The sequence below is a fragment of the Hippocampus bargibanti genome, linkage group LG04 (genome assembly GCF_051943395.1).
Source record: "Hippocampus bargibanti isolate YZ-2025 linkage group LG04, ASM5194339v1, whole genome shotgun sequence".
In the NCBI taxonomy this organism is placed as follows: domain Eukaryota; kingdom Metazoa; phylum Chordata; class Actinopteri; order Syngnathiformes; family Syngnathidae; genus Hippocampus; species Hippocampus bargibanti.
Genome location: NC_142737.1, coordinates 32,577,897 through 32,592,386, shown reverse-complemented (window position 1 = coordinate 32,592,386; position 14,490 = coordinate 32,577,897). Strand labels below are relative to the sequence as shown.

Below are 14,490 nucleotides of genomic sequence, written 5' to 3'. Positions count from 1 at the left end.
CCGCTGTAAAGACAGACACTGTCGCAGCGACATCTTGAAGTCAAAACAACATCATAGATAGCGCTTTAACAACAGCTAAAGCTGCGACAAAGCACTTATCGTACACAGCTATCCTAGCTGGCTAGCTAGCTGGCTGGCTATCTATTAGAGATATAGGTATCTAGCTGGCTAGTTATTTAACCAGCGAGCTATTGGCTATCTATTAGCGAGCTAGCTAGCTTTCAATTTATTTGAGTTACTTTGAAATGTGCTTACAAAGGAAATGTATTGTTATTATTATTATTAGGGGCTATCTATTAGCTAGCTAGCTAGCTAGCTAACTAGACAGGAGAGCGTCAATGTAAATCCATGAGAGCTGTTGACGTGGGTGCTGGAGCGCAGGGGACAGGTGCCGCCACGACCTCCCCCTCCCCCGCCCAAACTCTGGAGATGTATGTCGTCCCATGGCGGTGTCCCCTTTCAAGATTGGGACAAACCAGTTGGTCTTGTGCATATGAGGCGGGACACCCCCTGAACCCCACCCCCCAATCGGCGAACCCGCCCTCCGATATGCTCTTCTTCAACATTGAGCGGGAGTGTCATGGAAACAAAAATGGGATCTAATGGGACGGAGCCTTCAATCCACCTGGGGGGGGGGGGGGGGGTCAAAGGTCAAAGTCGAGCGAGCCAACAGTTGTCTGGCTGGCTTGAAAGTCACCTTTGAGGCGAGGGTCTTTGCATACCGCGGCGGCCCGGATATCCTCTCGTTAAAAGAGGAGCCTCTAAGCCCCTCGGGGGGGCAATTGTGAGGGGGCGGGGGCTATTTGAGGAGATGCGCACAATCCAAAATGACTTTTAGCACCATTGGATCTCCCTCTGCAGTAGCTAGCTAGCTTGTCAGATAGCTAATACATAGCAAATAGCGAGCTAATTATAATAATGCATTTCATTTCTAAGCGCCTTTCAAAACTCTCAAGGTCACTTTACAATCACAGGATAGGTTTTTCTGTGGGTGAGCAGCGGCAGTCACACGCGCCAGTTTTCACTCAACCCGGAAGTAACTCAAATAGCTAGAAAGCTAGAATCAGAATCAGAAAACTTTTATTCGTCCTACAATGGGGAAATTTGCAGCTAGCTAGCCAATCGATACCAGCCAACAGATACCTAGCTAGATAGCCAGCCAGCTAGATACCTAATAGCTAGCTAGCTAGCCAGTCAGATAGCTAATAGATAGCAAATAGCGAGCAAATGATAATAACGATAATACATTTCATTTATCCTTTCAAAACTCTCAAGGTCACTTTACAATCACAGGACAGGTTTTTCTGTGAGTGAGCAGCGGCAGCCACACGTGCCAGCTTTCACTCGACCCGGAATAACTCAAATAGACAGAGAGCTAGCGAATTAGCTAATAGCTATAGCTAGATAGCCATATAAGCTAATAGATAGCTACCGAGATAGCTAGCTAGTCATCAAGATAGCTAATAGATAGCAAAACGATAGCTAGCCAGGATTGAACCGAATGGAGGATTGAACAACCGAATGCTAGTCCAGATGATTATTTTGACCCCCTCGCTACGCTTTACGCTTGGGCGGGTCAGGGGGAGGGCACAATACAGACGGCAACCCACACACATAGACGATAGCGTCGGCGCTAATTTCGTTAGCCTGTCGACGGCGTTGTGTGCCCACTTGTGGATTTTCTTTTCCATAATTTGCATTCACCACCACCACGCCGTGCCCCCATCGCGATGTTTTGCTGCCGACATTAAGAAAATTAAATAAACAAAGGGAGAAGCGACAAAAAAAAGAGGCCTCGCGCATGCTAGCTTGGTGTTGACGTTAGCATTCGAGGCAGAAAAGAGAATTTGGGCTAGCCTATTTTGGATGGCCGTGTTATTACCTCGGCCCAAAGTACTGAAAAATAGATTGCGCTTGCCCGCCAAACGACCGTGTCTAAAAATTCCGCAGCTAAAGAAGAAGAGCGCTATTTGCGTCTCGGGGCCAACGTTTTCATCAGGCGGGACGTGCAGATGAAAGATGGCCGCTGCGCGCCATCCGCTTTGATCTTTTGTGCGCTTCAAAGGCGGGCGGGCGGCGCTCCAAACGTCGCATTCCGCCCGCCCGCCAGCCGGCCGCCGCCGCCGGTTGACTTCCAGATGCTTTTGCGGGATTGTAAAGCGTCGCCGTCGGCGTGACAACTTGGCGGCGTCGCATGCCTGTGGGATGGCGGCAAAGGGCTGCCTCGGCCCCCGGGCTTTTTCCGTCCTTCCTAGCCCACGTCTTCGCTTTCGCTAGCCGCCATTTGCTTCCATGAGACTAAAAGGAACGCTAACGCCTGTGCGGACAAAGACTTCCGATTATGGGGGTTTTAGTATAAAAAAAAAGATTTTTATTCCGCTAAATTAAGGAATTCCGAAGTGGGAGAAGGCAATGGCGATTGGGGTGCGGACGAAGACGTTCACAACGAATCGTAGCGGAGGAGAAGCTTACGTTTCCAAAGCTAACGTTTGCATTCTTGTTGTCGTCGCAGTTGACAACATGTTTTCTTGTGTTGACGTTTTACAAAATGGAGGATGGAACACAATCGAACGGGGAAACGATTTGTTGTATTGACGATTTACAAAATGGAGGACGGATTACGATCAAATGTTTTCTTGTATTGGCGTTTTACAAAATGGAGGATTGGACACGATCGAATGGGGACATTTTTCTTGTATTGGCGTTTTACAAAATGGAGGACGGATCACGATCAAATGTTTTCTTGTATTGGCGTTTTACAAAATGGAGGATGGAACACAATCGAACGGGGAAACGATTTGTTGTATTGACGATTTACAAAATGGAGGACGGATCACGATCAAATGTTTTCTTGTATTCACGTTTTACAAAATGGAGGATGGAACACGATCAAATGTTTTCTTATATTGGCGTTTTACAAAATGGAGGATGGAGCACGATCAAATGTTTTCTTGTATTGATGTTTTACAAAATGGAGGATGGAACGCGATGGAACGGGGAAACGATTTGTTGTATTGACGATTTACAAAATGGAGGACGGATCACGATCAAATGTTTTCTTGTATTCACGTTTTACAAAATGGAGGACGGATCACGATCAAATGTTTTCTTATATTGGCGTTTTACAAAATGGAGGATGGATCACGATCAAATGTTTTCTTGTATTTGCGTTTTACAAAATGGAGGATGGAACACAATCGAACGGGGAAACGATTTGTTGTATTGACGATTTACAAAATGGAGGACGGATCACGATCAAATGTTTTCTTGTATTCACGTTTTACAAAATGGAGGATTGGACACGATCGAATGGGGACATTTTTCTTGTATTGGCGTTTTACAAAATGGAGGATGGATCACGATCAAATGTTTTCTTGTATTGGCGTTTTACAAAATGGAGGACGGATCGCGATCGAATGGGGACATTTTTCTTGTATTGGCGTTTTACAAAATGGAGGATGGAACACAATCGAACGGGGAAACGATTTGTTGTATTGACGATTTACAAAATGGAGGACGGATCACGATCAAATGTTTTCTTGTATTCACGTTTTACAAAATGGAGGATTGGACACGATCGAATGGGGACATTTTTCTTGTATTGGCGTTTTACAAAATGGAGGATGGATCACGATCAAATGTTTTCTTGTATTGGCGTTTTACAAAATGGAGGACGGATCGCGATCGAATGGGGACATTTTTCTTGTATTGGCGTTTTACAAAATGGAGGATGGAACACAATCGAACGGGGAAACGATTTGTTGTATTGACGATTTACAAAATGGAGGACGGATCACGATCAAATGTTTTCTTGTATTCACGTTTTACAAAATGGAGGATTGGACACGATCGAATGGGGACATTTTTCTTGTATTGGCGTTTTACAAAATGGAGGATGGATCACGATCAAATGTTTTCTTGTATTTGCGTTTTACAAAATGGAGGATGGAACACAATCGAACGGGGAAACGATTTGTTGTATTGACGATTTACAAAATGGAGGACGGATCACGATCAAATGTTTTCTTGTATTGGCGTTTTACAAAATGGAGGATTGGACACGATCGAATGGGGACATTTTTCTTGTATTGGCGTTTTACAAAATGGAGGATGGATCACGATCAAATGTTTTCTTGTATTGGCGTTTTACAAAATGGAGGATGGAACACAATCGAACGGGGAAACGATTTGTTGTATTGACGATTTACAAAATGGAGGACGGATCACGATCAAATGTTTTCTTGTATTGGCGTTTTACAAAATGGAGGATTGGACACGATCGAATGGGGACATTTTTCTTGTATTGGCGTTTTACAAAATGGAGGATGGAACACGATTAAATGTTTTCTTGTGTTGACGTTTTACAAAATGGAGGATGGAACACAATCGAACGGGGAAACGATTTGTTGTATTGACGATTTACAAAATGGAGGACGGATCACGATCAAATGTTTTCTTGTATTCACGTTTTACAAAATGGAGGATTGGACACGATCGAATGGGGACATTTTTCTTGTATTGGCGTTTTACAAAATGGAGGATGGAACACGATTTGGCTTTGGTGGCCAATCGTGACTTTGAGCAACGTTGACGCTAAAATGTCAACAAATCAGCTCGTCGTTAGCGTTGATGTTGAGAACACGTTTTGCTGGTTTTACTCAACGAAAAAAAAATGTGGATGTTACAACTCCAACTTTGGAGGTAACAGCTTGTGTTAAAACAAAGTCTGATTTTCAAAAATAATTAATGGGACAATTTATTGCAAAGACCAAATTGAGCAGCCATCGCAAAGCAAGGAGCAGGCGAGGCCTTCCGCAAACCTTTGATAGAGGCGATCCGTCCGTCACGAGAGCTGTCAATGAGTGATCGGACGGACGGACGGACGGATGGATCGTCCTGGCTCCATTTTTGAAAGCGGCTGCTCGACGGAAATAAAAAAAAAAAATAAACAGGTCATCATATTTTTCCATCAACAAGAGTCCATTAGCTAGCTGGCTAGATATTTCTTCCAGCCAAACGTACACTTGGGTGTTACCCTCTTGTGTATTTTATGGCTATCTAGCTAACTACCTAGCTGGCTATCTATTTGCTATCTATTTACTATCTATTTGCTGTCTATTAGCTGGCTAGCTGACTATCTAGCTAGCTACCTAGCTGGCTATCTATTTGCTATCTATTTACCCTCTTGTGCTATCTTTATGGCTATCTAGCTAACTACCTAGCTGGCTATCTATTTGCTATCTATTTACTATCTATTTGCTGTCTATTAGCTGGCTAGCTGACTATCTAGCTAGCTACCTAGCTGGCTATCTATTTGCTATCTATTTACTATCTATTTGCTGTCTATTAGCTGGCTAGCTGACTATCTAGCTAGCTACCTAGCTGGCTATCTATTTGCTATCTATTTACTATCTATTTGCTGTCTATTAGCTGGCTAGCTGACTATCTAGCTAGCTACCTAGCTGGCTATCTATTTGCTATCTATTTACTATCTATTTGCTGTCTATTAGCTGGCTAGCTGACTATCTATCTAGCTAGCTACCTAGCTGGCTACCTCGCTGGATATCTATTTGCTATCTATTTACTATCTAGCTAGCTTTCTATCTTTTCGAGTTATTCCGGGTTGAGTGAACGCTGGCGCGTGTGGCTGCCGCTGCTCACTCACAGAAAAAAACTTAAGTTGTGACTGTAAAGTGACGTTGAGAGTTTTGAAAGGAGCTTAGAAATGAAATGTATTATTATTATTATTATTATTATTATTATTATTATCATTTGCTCGCTATTTGCTATCTATTAGCTATCTGGCTGGCTAGCTATCATGGTAGCTATCTATTAGGTATCTAGCTGCCTGGCTATCCAGCCTGGTATCTGTTGGCAATTGATTGGCTAGCAAGCTAGCTTTCTATCTCTTTGAGTTATTCCAGGTTGAGTGAACGCTGGCGCATGTGATGGCCGCTGCTCACACAGAGAAAAAAAACTTATCCTGTGACTGTAAAGTGACATTGAGAGTTTTGAAAGGAGCTTAGAAATTAAATGTATGATAATTATTATCATTTGCTCACTATTTGCTATCTAGCTGGCTAGCTATCTAGCTATCTAGCTATCTAACTATCTATTAGGTATCTTGCTATTTATTAGCGATTTAGCTGGCTAGCTATCTAACTATCTATTAGGTATCTAGCAGGCTGGCTATCTGGCTAGGTATCTCTTGGCTATCGATTGGTTAGCTAGCTAGCTTCCTATCTATTTGAGTTATTCCGGGTTGAGTGAACGCCTGGCGCGTGTGACTGCCACTGCTCACCCACAGAAAAACCTATCCTGTGATTGTAAAGTGACCTTGAGAGTTTTGAAAGGCGCTCATAAATGAAATGGATCATTATTAATATGATTATTAATATAAGAGAGCCTTTCAACAAGGCCGCCTTCCAGTACATAGCCAGACCCCGACTGGCTCTGTCTACTTCCCGCCCTTCTGTCGCCTTCACGGAGCGCCAGCGAATCATGAAGTAGTGGAAAGCATCAGCTGAGGTCATGTGATGACAAATTTGGGGGGTGGGGGGGGAATGGCGTGGACATGAAAGTGAAACCTGGCGGCGGAACGGGGAGAAAGTAGCTAGCTACCTAGCTCGCCGCCTGGCATGGACGCCGCTGCCGCTGCGTGTTTTGGTCCGGGTCGTGGCACTTCACGTCCACTTTTTGGCCTTTTCCAGCGTGCGGCGAGGGAGGACCGCCGGATGCCTTTTCAAACCACCAGCGCTGTCATTAGCGTCTAAATGCGGCGCCGCGTAAGTCCTGCCAGCTCCGAAAGGTAAAGCGGCGGCGGCGGCGGCGGCTAAGCTTAAACTTCCTCGGAGACTTGCTTACTACGTCGTAGACCAGAAGATAAAAACTGCAGCCTGGAACACGTCCACTTTTGGAAGTTCTGCCCAATGAAGATTAAAAATGAAAAAAAAAAAAAAAAACAATCCTGTGTTCTTCCATCGAGGTTTAGTTTGACATAATAATAATAATAATAATAATAATAATAATAATAATAATAGTTATAGTAATAGTAATAGTAATAGTAATAGTAATAATAATAATAGTAATAGTAATAGTAATAGTAATAGTAATAGTAATAGTAATAGTAATAATAATAGTAATAATTATAGTAATAATAATAATAATAATAATAATAATAATAATAATAATAATAGTAAGAGTAATAATAATAATAGTAATAATAATAATAATAATAATAATAATAATAATAGTATAATAATAATAATAATAATAATAATAATAATAGTAAGAGTTATAGGAATAGTATTAGTAATAGTAATAATAATAATAGTAATAGTAATAATAATAATAGTAATAGTAATAGTAATAGTAATAGTAATAATAATAATAATAGTAATAATAATAAAAATAATTATACTAATAATAATATATAATAATAATAATAATAGTAATAGTAATAATAATAATAATAATAATAATAATAATAATAATAATAATAATAATAATAATAATAATAGTAATAATAATAGTAGTAATAGTAATAGTAATAGTAATAATAATAATAGTAAATAATAATAATAATAATTATAATAATAATAATAATAGTAATAATAATAATAATAATAATAATAATAATAATAATAAAAATAATAATAATAAGAGTTATAGGAATAATAATAATAGTAATAGTAATAATAATAGTAGTAATAGTAATAGTAATAGTAATAATAATAATAATAGTAATAATAATAAAAATAATTATACTAATAATAATAGTAATAATAATAATAATAATAATAATAATAATAATAATAATAATAATAATAATAATAATAATAGTTATAGTTATAGTTATAGTAATAATAATAGTAATAGTAATAGTAATAGTAATAATAATACAGTAAAGTCTGGTTATATCGATATCGGTTATATCGATAGTACTGCTTATTACGATACTATTTCTATGAACGCAAGGAGAAAATTTACATGCCGCAGGATTGGATATAACGATAGTCTGGTTATATCGATATTTTTTCCGACTCCCGAGAATATCGATATAACGAGACTTTACTGTAGTAATAATACGTCTGTGTAAGCTCTCAGTCGTACAGGAGTGGTCCATCGGTGAGAAGGTTTCTTCAGCCGTCATCTGTACAAATTTGAAGGTTTCGGACGTTTCGTCTCCTATCCAAGAGGCTTCGTCAGCGAACTCAAGTCTGACTGGTCGTATCGGCCCCATTTATATATCCCTAATGTCCAGACATGGCGGCGCCGGACACAGCTATGATAGGTCCCTACTCTCAGGTTGGGGGGAGCAGAGGACCACTCCCTGTGGCCCCACTGATTGTTCCTACATTCCTGACTAACGACTGGCCCATTTCCCCCACTCCCACTGGTATCACCTCATCAGCATTACGAATGTTGCCTAACCTGTTTTGCCTAAGCAGGCTATTGTATGAACGATCCAAATTGAACCTCACCCCACCAGACCGGTTTAATGAAGGATTTTGTTGTTTTATATTCAAACCATCTACGTTCTTTCGCTAAGATTTTAACCTCATTGTCGTCAAATGAGTGGTTGCTAGCTTTTAGGTGCAAATGTACTGCCGATTGCCAAATTCATGGTTGATTCATTGATTATGGGCTCACCAGTTTCACCCATAGTGGCTAATCTGTACATGGAAGAGATGGAGAAACAGGCCCTCAGATATGTGGACGATACTTTTGTCATAATTAAAAAACAAGAAATTCAATCCTCCAGTCGTATACGCCATACTCAGGCAGGACACCTTTCAAAGCTATCAAGGTCCCTAGCTAATAGATAGCTAATAGCAAGATAGCTAATAAATAGGTCGCTAGCTAGATAATAATGATAATAATAATACATTTAATTTCTAGACACCTTTCAAAGCTCTCAAGGTCCCTAGCTAATAGATAGCTAATAGCTAGATAGCTAATAAATAGGTCGCTAGCTAGATAATAATGATAATAATAATACATTTATTTTCTAAGCGCCTTTCAAAGCTCTCAAGGTCCCTAGCTAATAGATAGCTAATAGCGAGATAGCTAATAAATAGGTCGCTAGCTAGATAATAATGATAATAATAATACATTTAATTTCTAAGCGCCTTTCAAAGCTCTCAAGGTCCCTAGCTAATAGATAGCTAATAGCTAGATAGCTATATAGCTAATAAATAGCTCGGTAGCAAGATAAAAATAATAATAAAATAACAAAACCACACAGTCGAACAGCGCCACGGTGGCTGGCGGACTAATTTTTGTCACCCCTTTTATTTGAGTGCAGACGTGGTTTGTTATAAGTGGAGTTCTTTTGCTATTATGGGACCAAAAAGACCCCACCACAGGCTAATTTTAAGCCGAAGAGGACACAAAAGAAAATGACGGTCGAGCAGAAGAAGGAAATCATCGAAAAAAACACCAACGAGGTGTGCGTTTGTGTGACTTAGCGTCCCAGTATGCTAAGTTGCTACGTATGGCTAAGGGTGTTTCTCTGTTGTCTAAGCAACGGTTTCAGGCAATAGAAGAGATTGAAAAACTTCTGTTGATATGGATGAACGAAAAGCAGCTAGCAGGGAACAGTGTGGGTGAGGGTATTATCGCCGATAAAGCACGGCAAGTTCAAGCCATCAACGACCATCACAAAGGTCAATAAAACAACTTTATTATACAGTACAGTTTATTTATTTCATTACAATCCAAAAGCACATTTATTATACGTTAAATAATGTCTATTGTGTGTAGTTTTAAGGCTTATTTCGTAGAAATTTGTGTTTTAGGGGCACCTGAGAACGGATTATTCTCATTTTTAATGGTTTCTTATGGGAAATTAATGTTTGGAAGACACTTTTCGCCTTACACACACTTTCTGGCAAACAATTAAGTTTGTAAGCTGAGGTATCACTGTACAAACATCCCACATTCCAAAAACACGCATGTATGATTGGTTGCAGATGCCAAATAATAATAATAATAATAATAATAATAATAATAATAATAATAATAATAATAATAATAATAATAATAATAATAATAAGAGAAGAAGATGAAGAAGAAGAAGACATTAAATTTCTAAGCGCCTTTCAAAACTCTCAAGGTCACTTTACAGCCACAGGATAAGTTTTTATGTGGGTGAGCAGCGGCAGCCACACGCGCCAGGGTTCACTCAACCCGGAAGTAACTCAAATAGATAGAAAGCTAACTAATTAGCTAGATAGCTAATAGTGGGCTAGCTAGATAGCTAGCGAGCCAGCTTGATAGCTAATAGATAGCAAATAAAGTGCTAGCTAGTCAGATAGCTAGCTAGACAGCTAGCTAGATAGATAGCCGAATAGCTAGATAAATAATAGATAGATAGCTGAATAGCTAGAATAGTCCCTTGGTGTGATTCCAAGCCTTAATTGTTGCCGTTGGTCCTGCGATGGGCTAACAACCCGTTCAGGGTGCCCCCTGCCAGCTGCCCGGAGACCCTCGTGATGAGACGCAAGGACTCAAATAATCCAAAAAATATGAAAAATTGTCTGTCGACTAAAAGATCGTGCGAGGTCACCTCGGACAAGCACGCATCAATCACGCGCGAAATAAATAAATAAACAATGTCATTATAAGCGGAGAGCAAAGATAGGCCACCTCCGAGCGGTCGCCGGCGACGCGAAGGGAAAACCTAAATAGACCGCCTGCGGTTTTCCGACGTAAAACTTAGCTTCGGCGCTAGCGCGTGGTCGCCAAAATGGCCACGAAAGAGAAACATTTTTTTCACTGATGGCTCAGCCGTCAACTCGGTGGTTGGGCACAACTTGACAGGGAGTACGCGTGCTTCATTGGTGGCGCATCCGTGTCATGTGACCATGCAAAATAATAATAATAATCATCATCATAATTAATAATAATCCATTTCATTTCTAAGCGCCTTTCAAAAAGAAGTACAGCGAGACCTCAATTTACGAACTTAATTGGTTCCCAGACAGAGTGTGGAAGGCGAAAAGTGTGTATCTCAAAAAAAAATTCCCATAGGAAACCATTAAAATGGGAATAATCTGTTCCCGGGTTTGCATAAAATATACTTTTTAACTAAATAAGCCTTAATAAGCCTACACACAACATAGCTTATTCTATGTATAATAAATGTGCTATTGTGTTGTAATGAAAGAAATGCACTGCATTGTATCATAAAGTCACAAAGAGAGGCACATGACATGAGGACTGTAATTAAAGAAATAAACTGTGCTGTAAAATAAAGTTTAAAATAAAGTTATATAAATAAAATATAAATAAAATATATTAATAAAGTTACCTTTTTGAGAAGGAGAGTCACCTTCCATAAGGACTGTTGGTAACTTAACCTCTGGTGCTGTTCGGTCGTGTGCTTCCGCCGAAGATCACTCCGCCAGCCGTGGTGGGTGTGTATTATGAAAATAGTGCTTATTATAAGGTTTAATTTTCAGAAATTTGACGTTCTTAAGACGAAAAGTTTGTAAGAGAAGGTGTTTGTAAGTTGAGGTCTCACTGTAACTCAAATAGATCGTTAGCCAACAGATACCTAGCTCGATAGCCAGTCAGCTAGATAGCCAGCCAGCTCGCTGGTGAATAGATAGCTAGCTAGATAGCTAATACATAGCAAATAGCTAGCTAGTAATAAATAATAATAATAATAGATAGCCAGCTAATAGCTATCTATTAGCCATCTATCCAGCTTGCTAGCTATCTATTAGCTAGCTGGCTTGTTAGCTGGTTATCTATTGGCTCCCTATCCAGCTATCTATCTATTAGATATTCATTAGATGGCTATCTATTAGCTATCTATTAGCTAGCTGGCTATCTGTTCGCTATCTATCCAGCTGGCTAGCTATCTATTAGATATCTGGCTTGTTAGCTGGTTATCTATTGGCTATCTATTAGCTAGCTGGTTGGCAAGCTAATACCTGGATATCTATTAGCTGTCTGGCTGGCTATCTATTAGCTATCTATCCATCTATCTATCTATTAGATATCCATTAGCTGGCTATCTATTAGCTATCTATTAGCTAGCTGGTTATCTGTTCGTTATCTATCCAGCTGGCTAGCTATCTATTAGCTAGCTGGCTTGTTAGCTGGTTATCTATTGGCTATCTATCCAGCTAGCTATATATCTATTAGATATCCATTAGCTGGCTGGTTAGCAGGCTATCTATTAGCTATCAATTAGCTAGCTGGCCTTCTGTTCGCTACCTATCCAGCTGGCTAGCTATCTATTAGCTAGCAGGCTTGTTAGCTGGTTATCTATTAGCTATCTAGCCTTCTGTTCGCTATCTATCCAGCTGGCTTGTTAGTTGGTTATCTATTGGCTATCTATTAGCTTGCTAGTTGGTTGCCAGGCGATCTATTAGCTATGTAATAGCTAGCTAGCTCGTTTTTTATTTATTTTATTTCTATGTATTTTTGGGAAGATGTTCTGGATTATTTGAGTCTCGTCACGAGGGTGTCTGGGCAGCTGGCAGGGAGGGGGCACCCTGAACGGGTTGTTAGCCCATTGCGGGACCAACGCCAATAATTAAGGCTTGGAATCACACCAAGGGACTATTCTAGCTATTCAGCTATCTATTATTTATTTAGCTAATCAGCTATCTATCTATCTAGCTTGAGGGGGGGCATGTTTGACGCATGAAGCAAGAAAAAGAAAAAAAGAAATCAGCAATTGAAAATGTCGAAGCTTAGCGCCAGAAAAGCCGAGCCCCTGAAGGCACCACGAAGGATGGTTGCAGCTCAATGTAAATATGCTGCATTCGCGGGATTTAAAAAAAATATGATTAAACTCTGATGCCTTCATTAAAAATGGCTCCATACACAAAACCAAAATACTATCATGTGACCCGTTCGTCAAATAAGAGCGAAAATGAAATCAGGCAAACATGGAGAAAATCCCAATTTACAGCAGCAGAATTATGAAAGGCAGACAAAAACTGTACCAATAAATATCAAATATGAATAGAAGCATATTAAAATGTTATATATTGGCATTCTGGTCATTAAATGTGATGTCAACAGGCTTATCAACTTCACAAACGGGCAGATATTAATATATCGACAGATAGATCGATCCATGGACCGACCGAAAGATAGATCAAGTGTTAAGATCCCGATTTACGAGGGATCGTCAACGGAACGTCGAGCCGGAAGCGATTTTTCACCAATTCAATGAAAACCGTGCGCACCTAAACGCACCATCGTCTTTTCTGTGTGCAACGCCGGAAGTAGAATCCCCCCGCTTCAAACAAAACTCCTAAACAACAAATAAACTTTTTTTTTCTTTGCAAAACGCCACGCGCGTTCATCCAAAGCGCACAAGCAACTCGAGTAAACTTGACAAAACTTTTCTTTAGATAAGAAACGACCACCAAAAAGATATAAATAATAAAAAGAGACTCGCTAGCGTGAATGAATTCCTCCAGATCGGAGCCATCTTGTGTCCACATTGAAGCTGCAAATTCGCCTCATCCCCGCGCACACACGCACGCACACACACACGCACACCTGTCAACCTCCGCCAAGGAGAAGTTGGAAAAAGCGGCGTGTTTTTTTTGTGTGTGTGAAGCGAGTTGGCAACTTACTTGCACGATCTCGCCCTCGGCGCTGATGGCGGCTCCTGCCCCGGAAAAGCGTCCCTGCAAGCCCGTCGTGTACGTGGTGTAATCCCCGTTGGCGCTGGATTCGAACAGGACCACCTCCACATAGGCCGTATCCTTGGCGAGGGCGACGCCGGGCTCGGAGGCCAGCACGGCGGCCAGGAAGAGGAGCGCCGCCGCGGTCGACGAACCGGCGTGGTGGTGGTGGTAGTGGGGCGGCTGCTGGTCCCGCTCCGAGCCGCCCCGCCACGCCATCAGCAGCAACATCGTCCTGGTGGTCGTCGTCCGGGTCGTCGTTATCATCTCACCGGCTGGCTTCGCGGCACCGAGTGGACCGACATGGCCGACGCGACAATGCGATGCAATGTGGCGAAATATTGTTGTTGTTGTTGTTTTGTTTGCTTTTTTTCGGGGGGGAAGCGAAAATGTGCGGAAGCGCACCGGGGGGAGCCTGTTTAGTTGACTGAGAGTCTGTCAATGACACTGGCTGGCTGGCTGGCTGTTCCCGTCTCCTCCCCTCCTCCCCCCGCTCCGTTGTTGCTCCATGCCCCCTCCCCTTTCTTTTTTTTTTTTTACACCCCGCCTCCCCTCCCCCCCCCCTCCTTGATCTCAAACACGGGATTTTTTTGGGGTACTTTTTTTTTGCTTGTTTCACTGCCAAAGGCTTTTGTGGCCCCGCCCCTTTTTCCTCTCAAGTGCCAGCAGTTCAAGAGGCACTTTTTTTCAGCAGTGACGTCAAACTCGACCACGGCCCCCCAAAAAATAACTGAGGTCACGTAGAACTTTTGGAATATAAACAAATTATATTTTTTATGAACACTCAAAATTGTCTCAAGATGTGATTGTGTGCAAGCGAATAATAATAATA

General features: G+C 40.9%; 1 protein-coding gene across 4 annotated transcripts in view; it reads right to left on the bottom strand.

Moving 5' to 3' along the window:
* The window catches only part of znrf3 (zinc and ring finger 3), a 47,131-nt gene extending 33,018 nt beyond the window's left edge, over positions 1-14,113 (bottom strand). For 3 of the 4 annotated variants that reach the window (XM_088995215.1, XM_088995216.1, XM_088995218.1), the window contains exon 1: positions 13,608-14,112. In XM_088995215.1, the coding sequence (XP_088851341.1) occupies positions 13,608-13,925 (318 nt within the window). In that variant the 5' untranslated portion in view covers positions 13,926-14,112. Of the gene's footprint in view, positions 1-13,607 lie in introns of all 4 variants that reach the window. The other variant, XM_088995217.1, reaches the window with a different exon arrangement.
* Positions 14,114-14,490: the final 377 nt, after the last annotated feature.